This window comes from Bufo bufo, chromosome 1, assembly GCF_905171765.1.
Source record: "Bufo bufo chromosome 1, aBufBuf1.1, whole genome shotgun sequence".
Lineage (NCBI taxonomy): Eukaryota > Metazoa > Chordata > Amphibia > Anura > Bufonidae > Bufo > Bufo bufo.
Window position 1 is genome coordinate 224,200,161 of NC_053389.1, and position 19,209 is coordinate 224,219,369.

At 45.8% G+C, this 19,209-nt stretch overlaps 1 protein-coding gene across 2 annotated transcripts in view; it reads left to right on the plus strand.

Moving 5' to 3' along the window:
• The first annotated feature begins 6,000 nt into the window (after positions 1–6,000).
• The window catches only part of ARNTL2 (aryl hydrocarbon receptor nuclear translocator like 2), a 101,889-nt gene continuing 88,680 nt past the window's right edge, over positions 6,001–19,209 (plus strand). For both annotated transcript variants that reach the window (XM_040435725.1, XM_040435733.1), the window contains exon 1: positions 6,001–6,106. In XM_040435725.1, the coding sequence (XP_040291659.1) occupies positions 6,070–6,106 (37 nt within the window). In that variant the 5' untranslated portion in view covers positions 6,001–6,069. The remainder of the gene's footprint in view (positions 6,107–19,209) is intronic.

Genomic DNA, 19,209 nt, shown 5'->3' on the forward strand with positions numbered 1-19,209 from the left:
GTGCTGAAAGAAGGTCAAAGGAGATGACCAAGTTGCGGCTTTTCAGATGCCTTGGATTGAAGCTTCTGCTCTCTCTGCCCAAGAAGTTGCCACCGCTCTTGTTGGGTGAGCCAACCATCCTCGGGGAACCGGCTTCTGTAGGGAAACACAAGCTAAACAGATAGCCTGCCTTATCCACCAAGCAAATTAAATTTTCCTCTATCCTGCAAATTGTATAAACAAAGACTTTGTCTTTCTCCACCCCTTGGTAGCCTCTAAATAAGCCAGCACACATCTCCTAACATCCAAATGATAGAGCTCAGCTTCCTTAGGGTGATCACAAAAAGGAAGGGAGAAAAACTTCCTGGCCCTTGTGAAAATCAGAGACTACCTTGGGGAGAAATGCTGAATCGGGGCGAAGAGTAATCCTGTCCTCCTGAATGGACATATAAGGAGGGTTGATGGAAAGCTTGCATTTCACCTAATCTCCTGGCTGATGTGATGGCCACTAAAAAGACACATTTTAATGTTAGAATCTTAATGGAGACTTCAGAGAGGGGTTCAAAGGGAGCTTTAACCAAAGCATGAAGGACCAAGCCAAGGTCCCAAAGAGGGACCCTTGCGATCCTAGCCGGGGTGTTCCTAGCAACGACCTTACAAAATCTAACAATCAGAGGATGAGCTGCTAGACTTTAATCAAACAAAACATTTAGGGCCGAAACCTGAACCTTTAAGGTACTTAAGGCCAATTCCTTATCTAATTCCCTCTGGAGAAATTCTAAAATCCTAGGGATGCTAAGCTGACAAGAAGGTGAAGGAGATATCCTTAAAAACTTTTTAAAAAAACGACCATACTCAAGCGTATATGCCTGTAGTCACTTCCTTCCTACTCTTTAATAAGTTAGAGAGAGTATCGACCCCGATAGCCCCTTTTTGATCAATAGCGACCATTCAAAAACCAAGCTGTCAAGTGAAGGCCCTTGACTGGGGGATGAATCACTGGCCCTTGACATAAGAGATACGGAATTTCCAGAGGACCCATGGCTCCCTGACAGACAGTAGTCTTTAACCAGGTGAACCATGCTCGACGGGGCCAAAAGGGGGCTATCAAGATCACAGAAGCTCTGTCTTCCCTTATTTTGTTCAACACCCTGGGAATCAATAGTAATAGAGGGAAAGCATACAGAAGACCCCTGCCCCAGGGCTAAAGGAGGGCATCTACTGCTGTGGGAGAATCCTTAAGCTGCCCAGTGAGAAACTACTCTCCCCTCTGGCACATACCTGTAGGATCCACTTCCTAGGACAGAAAACCACTGAGGAAGAGAGAGGCTCCTCCTTTTTTATACCTGTGGGTTTCTTGTCCTGGGAGGCGGACCCTCTCTCATGGTGCTGTCATGGACGATAGGGAAAAGATCTGCTCCTGTTCTGTGTTCAGAGCCGCACCTGGTTTTGGCTCAAAATCACTGATGGAAATCACTGACCGAACACTGATGTGTAAATGAGGCACAACACATTTGAATCACGAGTTGTGCATATGATCACACCCCAAAAAGAATACAGACCCCAGACCAGATCCCTATACTAATACCGTTATCAGACCAGAACCCCCACACAAATACAGACCCCAGAGTAGAACCCCTAAACTAATACAGACCCCAGGCTATATCCCTATACTGATACCGATTCCAGACAAGAAACCCTAAACCAGTGATAGTGAACCTTTTAGAGACTGAGTGTCCAAACTGCAACCCAAAACCCACTTATTTATGGCAAAGTGCCAATTTTACCTGAATACTGCAGTTCAATACTAGTATCTCTTCCATGTACTTTATCACTTAGCTATAATATCCTGCCTACATTCAGTGCGCTGCCTGTGCTGTTCATAGTGCGCCCCGCGCTGATGAATGGCAGGAAAAGATAAGGCACATTGCAGTGGTACACCATTTTATGGTACACCATAAACCTTTTCCAGGGTGTGGGTGCCCACAGAGAGGCCTCCAAGTACCGCCTCTGGCACCCGAGCCATAGGTTCGCCATCACTGCAACTAACACAGACCCCAGACCAGAACACTTATACGAATACAAATCCCAGACCAGATCCCGGCCTAAACTAATACAGGTGCCAGACCAGATGCCCTAAACTAATACAGACCTTTAAACTATTAGACCCCAGACCAGATCCTTTAACCCCTTAGGGACCCATGACGTATCGGTACTGCATGGTTCCCGAGTCCTTAAGGACCCATGACGTACCGGTACGTCATGTGTTGTTCCGATCACCGCCGCCCGGCAGGCGGTGATCGGAACAAGGTGCCTGCTCAAATCATTGCCTTCCTGTGACGTGCCTGTGAGATCCAGCCCCCTGGATCTCACAGGCCGGAAGCTGTATGAGTAATACACACTGTATTACTCATACAGCCATTGCATTCCAATACAGAAGTATTGGAATGCATTGTAAAGGATTTGACCCCCAAAAGTTCAAATCCCAAAGTAGACAAAAAATTAAGTGAAAAAAAAGTTTAAAAAAATAAAGTTTTCCCCCCAAAAAATTAAAAGTTTCAAGTAAAAATAAACAAAAACTTCATTTTCCCCAAATAAAGTTATAAAATAATTGGTAAAAAATAGGGGAAAAAAAAATGTATACATATTAGGTATCGCCACGTCCGTATCGACCAGCTCTATAAACATATCACATGACCTAACCCCTCAGATGAACACCGTAAAAAATAAAAAAATAAAAACCTGTGCTAAACCATTTTTTTGTCACCTTACATCACAAAAAGTACAACAGCAAGCGATGAAAAAGGCGTTTGCCCACCAAAATAGTACCAATCTAACCGTCACCTCATCCCGCAAAAAATGAGCCCCTACCTGAGACAATCACCCAAAAAATAAAAAAACTATGGCTCTCAGAATATGGAGACACTAAAACATGATTTTTTTTTGTTTCAAAAATGATATTATTGTGTAAAACTTACATAAATAAAAAAAAAAGTATACATATTAGGTATCGCCGCGTCCGTATCGACCGGCTCCATAAAAATATCACATGACCTAACCCCTCAGATGAACACTGTAAAAGATGTAAAATAAAAACTGTGCTAAATAAACAATTTTTTGTCACCTTACACCACAAAAAGTGTAATAGCAAGCGATCAAAAAGTCACACGCACCTCAAAATAGTGCCAATAAAACTGTCATCTCATCCCGCGAAAATCATACCCTATCCAAAGTAATCGCCCAAAAACTGAAAAAATTATGGCTCTCAGACTATTGAAACACTAAGGGCTCTTTCACACCTGCGTTATTGTCTTCCGGCATAGAGTTCCGTCGTCGGGGCTCTATGCCGGAAGAATCCTGATCAGGATTATCCTAATGCATTCTGAATGGAGAGAAATCCGTTCAGGATGCATCAGGATGTCTTCAGTTCCGGTACGGAACGTTTGTTGGCCGGAGAAAATACCGCAGCATGCTGCGCTTTTTGCTCCGGCCAAAAATCCGGAACACTTGCCGCAAGGCCGGATCCGGAATTAATGCCCATTGGAAGGCATTGATCCGGATCCGGCCTTAAGCTAAACGTCGTTTCGGCGCATTGCCGGAGCCGACATTTAGCTTTTTCAGAGTGGTTACCATGGCTGCCGGGACGCTAAAGTCCTGACAGCCATGGTAAGTGTAGCGGGGAGCGGGGGAGCAGTGTACTTACCGTCCGTGCGGCTCCCCGGGCGCTCCAGAGTGACGTCAGGGCGCCCCAAGCGCATGGATCACGTGATCGCATGGATCACGTCATCCATGCGCATGGGGCGCTCTGACGTCATTCTGGAGCGCCCCGGGAGCCGCACGGACTGTAAGTATACCGCTCCCCCGCTCCCCGCTCCTACTATGGCAACCAGGACTTTAATAGCGTCCTGGGTGCCATAGTAACACTGAAAGCATTTGGAAGACGGTTCCGTCTTCAAATGCTTTCAGTACACTTGCGTTTTTCCGGATCCGGAGTGTAATTCCGGCAAGTGGAGTACACGCCGGATCCGGACAACGCAAGTGTGAAAGAGGCCTTAAACATGATATTTTTGCTTCAAAAATGAAATCATTGTGTAAAACTTACATAAATAAATAAAAAAGTATACATATTAGGTATCGCCGCATCCTTGACAACCTGGTCTATAAAAATATCACATGATCTAACCTGTCAGATGAATGATGTAAATAACAAAAAAAAAAAAAAAAAAAACTGTGCCAAAACAGCTATTTCTTGTTACCTTGCCTCACAAAAAGTGTAATATAGAGCAGTCAAAAATCATATGTACCCTAAACTAGTACCAACAATACTGCCAAACTATCCCGTAGTTTCTAAAATGGGGCCACTTTTTTGGCGTTTCTACTCTAGGGGTGCATCAGGGGGGCAAAAAAACCAGTCCAGCAAAATCTGCCTTCCAAAAACCGTATGGCATTCCTTTCCTTCTGCGCCCTGCCGTGTGCCCGTACAGCTGTTTACGACCACATATGGGGTGTTTCTGTAAACTACAGAATCAGGGCCATAAATATTGAGTTTTGTTTGGCGGTTAACCCTTGCTTTGTAAAAGTAAAAAAAATATTAAAATGGAAAATCTGCCAAAAAAGTGAAATTTTGAAATTGTATCTCTATTTTCCATTAATTCTTGTGGAACACCTAAAGGGTTAACGACGTTTGTAAAATCAGTTTTGAATACCTTGAGGAGTGTAGTTTCTTAGATGGGGTCACTTTTATGGAGTTTCTACTCTAGGGGTGCATCAGGGGGGCTTCAAATGGGACATGGTGTCAAAAAAAACAGTCCAGCAAAATCTGCCTTCCAAAAACCGTATGGCATTCCTTTCCTTCTGCGCCCCGCCGTGTGCCCGTACAGTAGTTTACGACCACATATGGGGTGTTTCTGTAAACTACAGAATCAGGGCCATAAATATTGAGTTTGGTTTGGCTGTTAACCCTTGCTTTGTAACTGGAAAAAAATTATTAAAATGGAAAATCTGCCAAAAAAGGGAAATTTTGAAATTGTATCTCTATTTTCCATAAATTCTTGTGGAACACCTAAAGGGTTAACGACGTTTGTAAAATCAGTTTTGAATACCTTGAGGGGTGTAGTTTATAGAATGGGGTCATTTTTGGGTGGTTTCTATTATGTAAGCCTCGCAAAGTGACTTCAGACCTGAACTGGTCCCTAAAAATTGGGTTTTTGAAAAACTTATAAGCCTTGTAACATCCCCAAAAAGTAAAATGTCATTCCCAAAATGATCCAAACATGAAGTAGACATATGGGGAATGTAAAGTAATAACTATTTTTGGAGGTATTACTATGTATTATAGAAGTAGAGAAATTGAAACTTGGAAATGTGCAATTTTTTTTACAAATTTTGGGTAAATTTTGTATTTTTTTTGATAAATAAAAATGAATTTTTTTTACAAATTTTACCAGTGTCATGAAGTACAATATGTGACGAAAAAACAATCTCAGAATGGCCTGGATAAGTCAAAACGTTTTAAAGTTATCACCACATAAAGTGACACTGGTCAGATTTGCAAAAAATGGCCAAGTCCAGAAGGTGAAATAGGGCCGAGTCCTTAAGTGGTTAAGTAATACAGACCCCCAGATCAGAGCCTCTAAACTGAGAGCCACACCAGCCCTGGGAACCCACAAATAATTACAGAAAACATAACCCCCTGCCCCCAAAAACATAAAGGAAAAGTGATGCTGTTGCCAACCAGATAACAGCTCTCATTTTTTAAATGCTCGCAGCAGTCCGGCATGTTGCTAGAAGTAATCTCTCCATAAAGCCACCACGTTTGCTGATTTTGCCGTAAGTCATGTGACCTGCCCCGTGCGCCCCAGGTCTGCCCTTCAAGCCGCACTACATATTTAGCGTGGCGGTTTCCTTGGAGACGCTAGGCTCCGCCTCCCATAATGCTCGCGTTTTTTCAGCCGTCCAGTAATATGTCTAGTTCGTGTTGTGGGCGGGGTGTGACTGGCAGGAAGGGGCGTGGTCTGTCATCAGGCTCAGCAATCGGAGCCTGCGCGGCTCGGAGTGTGTGATCCTCGATGCTGGCTGTCGGGGTGCATCATGTCGGCCGCCGGGGGGACCGGGGAGGAGCTGCCAGGTCAGTCTGTGGAGATAAGGGCTGTAGTTACGCAGAACTGTGCAGTATGCAGCTATACTATATCTGTATATTGTTACAGCCATGCACAGAACTTTCTATACAGTTGCGCTGAAAATGGTTGCGATATTTTTCTATGTCTGTGCTGAGTACAGCACATCGGGCATCATGGCTTGTGAATGACAGGCTGCTGTAGTAGGCGTTTCTGTAGACCTATGTAAAACCGCAGCATCTGCTACATCAATCTACTCAGCCCCTTATAGAAGTATATTACACATATACATGACATATTGAGCTCTGCTACATCTGCAGAATGTATTTTACATGGACAGCTGTGGCTCTATATGGATATATCCCCCTACATGGGTGCATCATGTCTGTATTATACCTCCTAGAGTGCCCCTATATGCATCTCCTCTCTACAGATCTCATCATGTCTGTATTAGACCTCTAGAGTGCCCCTATATGCATCTCCTCTCTACAGATCTCATCATGTCTGTATTTATAGCTCTAGAGTGCCCCTATATGCACCTCCTCTCTACAGATCTCATCATGTCTGTATTAGACCTCTAGAGTGCCCCTATATGCATCTCCTCTCTACAGATCTCATCATGTCTGTATTTATACCTCTAGAGTGCCCCTATATGCATCTCCTCTCTACAGATCTCATCATGTCTGTATGTATACCTCTAGAGTTCCCCTATATGCATCTCCTCTCTACAGATCTCATCATGTCTGTATTTATACCTCTAGAGTGCCCCTATATGCACCTCCTCTCTACAGATCTCATCATGTCTGTATTAGACCTCTAGAGTGCCCCTATATGCATCTCCTCTCTACAGATCTCATCATGTCTGTATTAGACCTCTAGAGTGCCCCTATATGCATCTCCTCTCTACAGATCTCATCATGTCTGTATGTATACCTCTAGAGTGCCCCTATATCCATCTCCTCTCTTCAGATCTCATCATGTCTGTATTTATACCTCTAGAGTGCCCCTATATGCACCTCCTCTCTACAGATCTCATCATGTCTGTATTAGACCTCTAGAGTGCCCCTATATGCACCTCCTCTCTACAGATCTTATGTCTGTATTAGACCTCTAGAGTGCCCCTATATGCATCTCCTCTCTACAGATCTCATCATGTCTGTATTAGACCTCTAGAGTGCCCCTATATGCATCTCCTCTCTACAGATCTCATCATGTCTGTATTAGACCTCTAGAGTGCCCCTATATGCACCTCCTCTCTACAGATCTCATCATGTCTGTATTATACCTCTAGAGTGCCCCTATATGCATCTCCTCTCTACAGATCTCATCATGTCTGTATTAGACCTCTAGAGTGCCCCTAAATGCATCTCCTCTCTACAGATCTCATCATGTCTGTATTAGACCTCTAGAGTGCCCCTATATGCATCTCCTCTCTACAGATCTCATCATGTCTGTATTTATACCTCTAGAGTGCCCCTATATGCACCTCCTCTCTACAGATCTCATCATGTCTGTATTAGACCTCTAGAGTGCCCCTATATGCATCTCCTCTCTACAGATCTCATCATGTCTGTATTTATACCTCTAGAGTGCCCCTATATGCATCTCCTCTCTACAGATCTCATCATGTCTGTATTAGACCTCTAGAGTGCCCCTATATGCATCTCCTCTCTACAGATCTCATCATGTCTGTATTAGACCTCTAGAGTGCCCCTATATGCACCTCCTCTCTACAGAGATAATATACTCTCAGTAATCCTGCCCGTGGAGGTATCTGCTCACAGAGGTGTCTGTTTTGGCAATATGACATTTCGGTGCACTAGCTCATGCATCTCCATCTGCACTGCTGTATTTCGTGCAAAGATGGCTGGGCCATTTTACAAAGCAATCAATTTTACCTTTTGTGTCTCCACCCCCCCCCCCCCCCCCCCCCCCCCTCAGTAATCCTGCCCGTGGAGGTATCTGCTCACAGAGGTGTCTGTTTTGGCAATATGACATTTCGGTGCACTAGCTCATGCATCTCCATCTGCACTGCTGTATTTCGTGCAAAGATGGCTGGGCCATTTTACAAAGCAATCAATTTTACCTTTTGTGTCTCCACCCCCCCCCCCCCCCCATTTTCTCATAGATTGTAAGCTCTTGAGAGAAGAGCCCTCACTCCTGGTGTATCAGTGGTTTATTAGCCTGTAATCCTGTAATGTCTATTTTACATGCACAGCGGAATATAGTGGGCTATATAAAGATTGTCTTGTATTATATATATATATATATATATATATATATATATATATATATATATATATACACCGTAATCACATATGATAAATATGTATATATAATTTTTTTACAATATTGGGGCAGATTTATTTGTCATCTCTAAAATGTAATCTGTAAAGATGTGCCAAATTTGTCACAGTGGCTCAAGCTTGCTGATAAATTTGGTTTATGGCTAGACACGTTTACACTGTTCGTTAAAGGGCATCTGTCAGCAGGTTTGTACCCATGACACTGACTGACCTGTTACATCTGCACTTGGCAGCTGAAGACGTCTGTGTTGGTCCCATGTTCATATGTGTCCGCATTGCTGAGAAAAGTGATGTTTTAATATATGCAAATGAGCCTTAAAGGGATTGTCTGGGTTCAGAGCTGAACCCGGACATATCCCCATTTTCACTCAGACAGCCCCCCATGACTTGAGTATCGGAGCAGTTCATGCTACGATGCTCTCCTTTGCCCTGTGCTAAATCACGCATGGCAAAGGCATTTTTTGGAGATCCGGTGACGTACTGGGCTCTCCATAGGGCTGCCAGGCGGAGGCTTCTGCCCAGCAGTGAGTCCTGTGACGTCACTGGCTCTGATGGGCGGGCTTTAGCGCTGCCCTAGCCTGTTAAACGGCTAGGGCAGCACTAAAGCCCGCCCATCAGAGCCAGTGACGTCACCGAACACAGTGCTGGGTGGAAGCCTCCGCCCGGCAGTGTGTTGTTGTAAATAAAAGAGCCCTTGCCCTGCGCGATCCAGCGCAGGGCAAAGGAGAGCATCGGAGCATAAAATGCTCCGATGCTAACATCAGGGGGGCTGCCTGGGTAAAATATGGGTATGTCCGGGTTCAGTTCTGAACCCAGACAACCCCTTTTACGGAGCAACAGGGGCGTTACCATTACACCTAGAGGCTCTGCTCTCTCTGCATCTGCCGCGCCCTCTGCACTTGATTAACAGGGCCAGGCAGTGAAAACATCATCACACCAGGCCCTGTCCAGGCCCATTGCTCCCAGAGGCTCATTTGCATGTATTAAAACATCACTTTTCTCAGCAATGCGGACACATATGAACATGGGACCAACACAGACGCCTTCAGCTGCCAAGTGCACATATAACAGGTCAGCCAGTTTCATGGGTACAAATCTGCTGACAGATGCCCTTTAAGGACCCTTTACACTGACAGATGAGGAAGCATTCCTTCCCGGCAATTGCCTGCTCGTCAGTGGAGGAGTCTGTTGCTTTTACATGTAGTGATCTCCTCCACAGTATGGGAAGATGTAATCACTAATGCCTTCGCTCATCCCCATACAGAATCATTGTTTGCGGGCAGCAGCGGCTGTTTAGACGGCACAATCTGCCACCGGTAAACGATGATTAGGTGACCGCACCAATGATCCTATTGCCTATAGAACAAGCATTTTGCTCTTTCATTGGTTAATTGGCGGCACATCTTATCCGCGGCACCTTGTTGAGCTGGAGTCCCAGCAGGCGAAGTAGGCGCAGGCGATCGTTCTTTTTGGTGCATTTGCTTCATGAATTCATTAAAGAAGTCTGAAACGTGATGTTATTCAGCACTTGGCGCAATCACATTAGTAATACCCCAGTCAGTAATACCCCAATGGCGGTTTGTTGGGGTGTCCGGTGATGTCGGTGACCGCTTGTGCAAAGATTCAGGGTTTTCAGCTACTGAATAATTGTTGTGTAAGTGCGAATAGAAAGTGTGAGTCACATGACCTACGGCATTTATTAAACCGTCATATTTATACAGTATTTCAGGATTAACCAGTTATGCTCTGCTCTAATCACGTTTGTGTGAGTTACATAAATCCCTGAGTTGTTCCTCACGTGGAAGCTCAGCAGATGGCAGGTGACTACCACATCCGACCGGCAAATAAAGCGCTTGTCTAGGATTTTAATAAAGTTTCCGACGAGTAAAATAACTACCATTCCAGTCCTGCAGCGATGACGCCACGTGCATCATGTCACCCATGCCGCCAATCTCACGTTGATGCTTGCATGTATGCCATGTGACCGCTCACTTGACTGTGAGCTATTCCTCCTGACTGCCCCATATACAGTGCTGCCCATAAATATTCATACCCCTGGCAAATTTTGACTTAAAGTTTCTTTTATCCAACCAGCAAGTAATTTTTTTGACGAGAAATGACATAGGTGTCTCCCAAAAGATAATAAGACGATGTACAAGAGGCATTATTGTGGGAAAAAAAAACATTTCTCAGCTTTTATTTACATTTGAGCAAAAAATACAAGAAGTTCCGCACTGTGGAAAATCTCAGAGGACGTGGTCGGAAGCAAAAAGTGACACCTGTGCTGGCCAGGAGGATAGTTAGAGAGGTGAAAAAGAACCCAAGGATCCCCACCAAGGCCATACTGGTGAATCTGGGCTCTGCTGGTGGCAATGTCTCAAGGCAGACAATCCAACGGGCACTGCACACTGCTGGGTGCCACTTCTCCAGATAAGGCTCACAAAAGCTCGCTTGGCCTTTGCAAAAGCTCAAAGAAGAAGACTTCTGGTCTTCTGGTTATGGTCAGCTGAAACAAAAATTGAATTGTTTGGTCACAATGATGTTTCCTTCATTTGGCGTCAAAAAAGGAGAAGCCTTCAACCCAAAGAACACCATCCCCACTGTCAAACATGGTGGTGGGAACCTAATGCTTTGGGGGTGTTTTTCAGCCAATGGACCAGGGAACCAAATCACAGTAAACGGCACCATGAAAAAAGAGCAATACATGAGGATTCTCAACGACAACATCAGGCAGTCTGCAGAGAAACTTGGCCAGGGGTATGAATAATTATGGGCAGCACTGTACATGAATGCTCAGTTCAGTCAAGCATGTATGTTTTCCCAGTGGGGAGAGGGGAATAAGCTGCTGCTGGACATCCCTGGAAGTGGCATCGGCAGTGTTCACATCTGCGGCAAACTGATCCGGCACAAATTCTGGCTGTTGGCTGGTCGAAAAACCATAGCATGCAGCACTTTTTGTCCTGCCGAAACCCAGCATTTATGCTGAAAAGCGGGCGGATCACCACGTGAACTATAGAATGCCAGAACCGGAGAAATCTGTCCGATTGCTCTCTACCGGAATAGCCTGTGGGATGTGAATGCGGCCTTATCTCTCTTGAGATTAAAACTGGGTCGCCAAATGTCTGTAAATTCCTGGACAGTCCTTAAAAAATGATGGGCTTGAAATATAATGGAGGATTTTTTATTTGGTGCGGCTGGCAATTCTGATTGTAATTATCATCACTTTATAGCTGGTAATGAGTTCATGTCAGTGTCTGACGTAGAGACATAGATTACCTATACAGGGCAGATTTATGGTCTTTGTTACCCATAGCAACCAATCACAGCACACCTTTCATTTATTATATTGCTCTTAAAAATGAGAGCTGTGCTGTGTTTGGTTGCTGAGGGCAACACAGACAGTTCTTCTTTTTGGTAGTTTCCTGAACCTGGTTTTCAAAGGCCTCTTTCACACGGGCGTTGCGGGTGCGTTGTGGGAAAATGCGCGATTTTTTTCACCACGAGTGAAAAGCGTTTTAATGCGTTTTGCACGCGCGTGAGAAAAATCGAAATGTTTGGTACCCGAACACGGACTTCTTCACAGAAGTTTGGGTTTGGGTTAGGTGTTGTGTAGATTTGATTATTTTCCCTTATAACATGGTTATAAGGGGAAATAATAGCATTCTGAATACAGAATGCTTAGTAAAATAGGGCTGGAGGGGTTAAAAAATAAATAAATTAATTAAATTCACCTCATCCACTTGTTCGTGCTGCCCGGCTCGTCTTCATTCTTCTTTGAGGACCTGGGAGGAAAAGGACCTTTGGTGACGTCACTGCGCTCATCACATGGTCCATCACCATGGTGATGGACCATGTGATGAGCACAGTGACGTTACCAAAGGTCCTTTTCCTCCCAGGTCCTCAAAGTAGAAGAATGAAGACGAGCCGGGCAGCGCGAACAAGTGGATGATGTGAGTTTAATTTAAAAAGAAAAAAAAAATTTTTTTAACCCCTCCAGCACTATTGTACTAGGCATTCTGTATTAGGAATGCTATTATTTTACCTTTATAACCATGTTATAAGGGAAAATAATAAAGATCGGGTCCCCATCCCAATCGTCACCTAGCAACCATGCTTGAAAATCGCACCGCATCTGCACTTGCTTGCGGATGCTTGCGAGTTTCACGCAGCCCCATTCACTTCTATGGGGCCTGCGTTGCGTGAAAAACAATATAGAGCATTCATGCTGCGATTTTCACACAACGCACAAGTGATGCGTGAAAATCACCGCTCATGTGCACAGCCCCATAGAAGTGAATGGGTCCGGATTCAGTGCGGATGCAATGCGTTCACCTCACGCGTTGTACCTGCGCGGAATTCTCGCTTGTGTGAAAGGGGCCTAAGTCTCATTTCACACGAGCGAGTTTTCCGCGCGGAAGCAATGCGTGGTGTGAACTCATAGCACCCGCACTGAATCCTGACCCATTCACTTCAATGGGTTTGTGTACATGAGCATTTTTTTTGTCACGCATCAGTTCTGCGTTGCGTGAAAAGCGCAGCATGTTCTATATTCGCGCAGCCCTGGCCCCATAGAAGTGAATGGGGCTTCAGTGAAAACCGCATTGCATCCTAAAGCAAGTGCGGATGCAGTGTGTTTTTCACTGATGGTTGCTAGGAGATTTTTTTTTTTGTAAACCTTCAGTTTTTTTATCACGCGCGTGAAAAACGCATCAAAACGCATTGCACTCGTGCGGAAAAAACTGAACGCAAATGCAGACAAGACTGAACTTGCTTGCAAAATGGTGCGAGTTTCACTGAACGCACCCTGAACGCATCCCGACCTAATCCACCACGCTCGTGTGAAAGGGGCCTAAGGCTCCTTTCACATGAGCAAGTTTTCCGCGTGGGTGCAATGCATGACGTGAACACACAGCACCCGCACTGAATCCTGACCCAATCATTTCAATGGGTCTGTGTACATGAGCGTTGTTTTTCACGCATCAGTTCTGTGTTGCGTGAAAATCGCAGCATGTTCTATAGGCCTCATGCACACGACAGTGTCTTCCTTTTTTTTTTTGTCTGACAGGGGGAAAAAAAGGAAGGTTAATGAAAAATGTAATTTTATTGCACCAAGGTCTTGTAGAAAAAAAACGGACACGGATGACATACCAGTTGTGCATCCGTTTTTTTGACTTGAATGGGTCCGTCCTCCGTTTTCCACTGACAAGAATAGGACAGGTTATATTTTTTTGACGGACTGGAATCATGGATCACGGACGCGGAGACAGCTCCATAGAAATGAATGGGACCTCTGCTAAACTGTGAAAAATTACGCAACGGACGCAGATGCACACAACGGTCGTGTGCATGAGGCCATATTCTGCGTTTTTCACGCAGCCCCGGCCCTATAGAAGTGAATGGGGCTTCAGTGAAAAAACGCATTGCATCCGGAAGCAAGTGCGGATGCGATGCGTTTTTCACTGATGGTTGCTAAAAGATGTTGTTTGTAAACCTTCAGTTTTTTTATCACGCGCATGAAAACTGAACGCAATTGCAGACAAAACTGACTGAACTTACTTGCAAAATAGTGCGCCCCCCCATCTAAATTATATTTTACACTTGCGGCAGGACGGATCCGACATTCTGTTCACCATGTCGGATCCGTCCTTCCGCTATTTCGCTGCTCCGTCCCCATTGACTATAATGGGGACGGGGGCGGAGCTCCGGCGCAGCGCGGCGGTGCACGGCGAAAGCCGCCGGACTAAAAAGTCCTGCATAGTCAATGGGGATGGAGCGGCGGCACGGCGAAATAGCGGAAGGACTAATCCGACAGGGTGAACAGCCTGTCAGATCCGTCCTGCCGCAAGTGTAAAAGTAGCCTTACTGAAGTTTTCAAGAAGCCCTACCTCTTTCTTCCAACCCCCAGCCCGACCGATTGGCACAACTCATTAAAGGGCTTCTGTCACCCCCCTAAAGTCATTATATTTTTTTTGGGCTCCTTAAAATCCTTAGGCCTCATGCACACGACCGTTGTGTGTGTCCGTTGTTCCGTTTTCCGTAATTTTCTGCGGACCCATTGACTTTCAATGGGTCAGTTGAAAACTTGGAAAATGCACAGTTTTTCATCCGCATCCGTGATCCGTGTTTCCTGTCCGTCAAAAAAATAAGACCTGTCCTATTTTTTTGACGGACAACGGTTCACGGACCCATTCGAGTCAATGAGGAAGGATCTGTAATATATGTTGATCCGAAACATGTTGATGAAATGAGCCTGATGTTTGGTTTTTAAGCACGTTTCCTAATAAAACACGCACTGCAAGGTGAAGCTGGACAATCTACTTTTTTCGCTACTTCTCAGCCTTGGTTCCGGTTCTGTGTCCGTGCTCCTCGGTGGTGTATGGTGAGGTGAGCTTCAACTTGGTGTTTTCACATTCAAGTCAATGGGTCCGTAAAAAAACACAGATGCACACAAGATTGTCATCCGTGTCCGTAGGCTACTTTCTCACAGACGGATCCGCTGATGTAGCGTCTTGGCTGCCATGGTAACCGATCAGAGCCCCAGCGATTAAACTGGGACTCCGATCGGAACCCTCCGCTGCCACCAATGATGGGGGAAGGTGATTTTAATTAGGGGGGGGGGAGGGGAGGCCGCACTGGCCACCAATGAATATAATACTGGGGAGGGAGGGGGGCCGCACTGGCCACCAATGAATTTAAAACTGTGTACATGACTGCCCCCTCCTGCCTGGCAGCACCCGATCTCTTACAGGGGGCTATGATACGCACAATTAACCCCTCAGGTGCGGCACCTGAGGGGTTAATTGTGCGGATCACAGCCCCCTGTAAGAGATCGGGTGCTGCCAGGCAGCAGGGGGCAGTCATGTACACAGTTTTTAGTATATTCTAACTTGAAGCGTCCCCATCACTATGGGAACGCCTCTGTGTTAGAATATACTGTCGGATCTGAGTTTTACGATCTAACTCAAATCCGATGGTATATTCTAACATAGAGGCGTTCCCATGGTGATGGGGACGCTTCAAGGTAAAATATACCATCGGATTGGAGAAAACCCTGATCCGATGGTATAATAGGGACTCCTGACTTTACATTGAAAGTCAATGGGGACGGATCCGTTTGCAATTGCACCATATTGTGTCAACGTCAAACGGATCCGTCCCCATTGACTTGCATTTTTAGTCAGGACGGATCCGTTTGGGTCCGCATGGCCAGGCGGACACCAAAACGACTTTTTCCTTCATGTCCGTGGATCCTCCAAAAATCAAGGAAGACCCACGGAAGAAAAAACGGGCACTGATCACGGAACTACGGAACCCGTTTTTGCGGACCGCAAAAAAAAAACATCCGTGTGCATGAGGCCTAATGCTGCTATTTATCAATATATAGGGCTCTTACAAATTTTTGTTCAGTAGTTTCTTCAAAAAATTGACTTTTATAATATGTAAATTACCTGTCTACCAGCAAGTAGGGCGGCTACTTGCTGGTAGCAGCCGCATCCTCCTTTCATAATGACGCCCCCTCCTCATGTTGATTGACAGGGCCAGCGAGCGCTCTCGTCCTCTGGCAGGCTCTGTCTGCATTTTAAATCTCGCGCCTCCGCCGTACCGGTCTTCAGTCGGCGCAGGCGCACTGATAGGAGGACGGTCGCTCGGCCGCTTCTTTCTCAGTGCGCCTGCGCCGGGTGTAGATGTGACGTCATCGGCGCAGGCACATTGAGGAAGGAGCGGCCGAGCAAGCGTCCGCCTCTCAGTGCGCCTGCGCCGACTGAAGACCGGTACGGCGCAGGCGCGAGATTTTGAATGCAGACAGGGCCAGCCAGAGGACGAGCGCGTTCGCTGGCCCTGTCAATCAACATGAGGAGGGGGCGTCATTATGAAAGGAGGATGCGGCTGCTACCAGCAGGTAGCCGCCCTACTTGCTGGTAGAGAGGTAATTTACATATTATAGAAGTCAATTTTTTGAAGAAACTACTGAACGAAAATGAGTAAGAGCCCTATATATTGATAAATCGAAGCATAAGGATTTTAAGGAGCCCAAAAAAAATATAATGACTTTAGGGGGGTGACAGAAGCCCTTTAACACATAGAAACCAAGTCTCAATGAGACTTGCTATTCTGGGTATTAGTGCATAGTGTAATTAGGTCGAACACAATCATGATGAGATCTGTCAACAGCACATAGCCTCCATGTTGACTGTTTGCATTTAGCAGCAATCTTTTTCCACTCTGCACAGGGTAAAAACTAACTGAAATTAAGGGTAGCTTCACATGTGACACCTGTCTCCAGCAGTCTGTTCCGGCGGAGGATCAGAGCTTACTGTATACGGCCTAGCCGGGTACTGCCTCACACCGCTAGAACCCCATTGATTATAATGGTATCCACCGCCAGAGAAATACCTGCAGATTCCTTTATAGTGAGTGGTGATCTGGCAGTGTGCAGCAGTATCCAGCTATGCCAGATATGGTAAGGTTGGCCATGTACATTAGGTAGCTGTTCATTTTCAATGGGGCCGCAAAAGATGCGGACAGCACACCGTGTGCTGTCTGCATACGCACTTCCATTCGACGGCCCCACAAAAAAAATAGAACATGTCCTATTGTCCGCAGCCACGGACAAGAATAGGCATTTATATCATGGTGCCGGCCATGTGCGGTCCACAAAAGGCGAAACGCACATGGCCGGTGTCCGTGTTTTGCGAATCGGCAATTTGTGGACCGCAAAACAGTTGTGGGTGTGTGACTGGACCCTAGTACAGCTCATCGTTGGCAGTGCTGGGTGTCGGGCCCCCGCCGATCTGATATTGATGACCTATACTGAGGACAGTAGTAATAGCAAAGGACCGGCACTCGCTCTGGCTATCTTGCAAAATATTTCTTTATTGCCACATGTCTGGGACGCGTTTCGGCACAAAATGTGCCTTTCTCAAACAGACTGTTTGGGAAAGGCACAGTTTGTGCCGAAATGCGTCACAGACATGTGGCAATAAAGAAATATTTTGCAAGATGGCCAAAGAGTGAGTGCTGGTCCTTTGCTATTACTACTGTTATATGGGACGACAATCCTACGACACGTGCACCCCCACACTATATTCGCAGTGCTGACTGATTCACATTTCACACTATTCTGAGGATAGGTCATCAAAGCCCGGAGAACCCCTTTAAAGGGGTGTTTAGGTTTCCTGAGACTGATGACCAATCCTGGAGGTGGTCTGACTCTTGGCATCCCCATCGATCAGCCGTTTGAAGGGGCTGCAGTGCTATTACAAGACCTGCGTTCTTCATTATTTATCTGCACACCGTCTACATTGTATTGGTGGGGCAGTATATTTACAGCTGTTTGTCCCATTAAAGTGAATGGGAGCGAAAGGTGTAATTACACTGCACCACCACTACAAGAGAGATGGCGGGCAGGTAATCGATCAAGAGAACGCAGTTCCTGCACTAGCGTTGCAGACCCCCACCAATCTGATATTGATGACCGGTCCTGAGAATAGGTCATCAGTTTCATGAGACCGAAATACCCCTTTACCTCTCCTGACATCTGCCTTTGGAGGAGAGTCTGACGTTTGGCAGATTGGCATGTTGATGTTTAAAGGGGTTCTGCAGTTTGTTTAAACGGATGATCCATCCTCTGGATAGATCATCAGCATCTGATCGGCGGGGGTCCGACACCCGGGACCCCCGCTGATCAGCTGTTTGAGAAGGCAGAGGCGCTGGAAGTAGTGACGCGGCCTTCTCACTGTTTACTGCCGGCCCAGTGACGTCACGACTAGTATCAACGGGCCTGGGCGCAGCTAAGCTCCATTCAAGTGAACAGAGCTTAGCCCTGCCCAGGCCATTTATACTAGTCGTGACGTCACTGGGCCTGCGGTAAACAGCGAGAAGGCCGCGGCGCTGCTGCCTTCTCAAACAGCTGATCGGCGGGGGTCCCGGGTGTCGGACCCCCGCCGATCAGATGCTGATTATCTATCCAGAGGATAGATCATCAGTTTAAACAAACTGCAGAACCCCTTTAAATGTGTTGATCAAAGGTGGAGTGTCACTTTAATACTACCTATTTGTACGCTCTCAGCTTCTCCTGAGACGTTCCCTGTCCCTGTTCTTTTTTTTTTTATTGGTGCTTCAAGAATTTCCAAATCCAACCCCATTTGGAGCTGTTGTATGACTGCGCTGTGCCTCTTGGAGTCATTTTAAATGGGTAAACCATTGACTCTGATGGTCAAAAATGCAGCTGTCTGCAGTTCTTAAATGCAAAGCTTCCACTCCGTGAGCACATACAATTTTCCACTTTAACCCCCCTCATATATTCACAGCAAATGATGCAGTTTCTGGGAGGCACATTTGGACATCTCTCCTTGAGCTTGGTAAAATAGTGACTGTCCCTTTAAAGACAGCGCCCCTTGTGTTTCTGTGCACTTGTGATGAAACAGTTAATATGTTTTGTGGCTATAAGCATGTAGTGTGTGCCAAATGAATAAGTAGCCGCGCCCAGTGGAGGGCATGAATCTCTTCTGTCCTTATTTTCCCCTAGATGGTATCTTTTCCCTTCTGCGCTGGGTACCTGATTCGCAGAGCGGCAGCGCCAAACTTTACACCAGAATTAACTGTTTCGCTCCTGATATGTTAGGTGGAATTCATACTCTGTATTAAAAATTGCCTGCATTGTAGTGACGTCAGAGCTAATTGTCGCCGGTAATGTATGTGTTCTATGGGCACATGGACGAGAAACACAGCCATCCGAATTAGGGTTTTCGTTTCCTAGGTACACGAGGAATAGGTGTTTGGGTGACGACCACTATTTGCAGTGATGA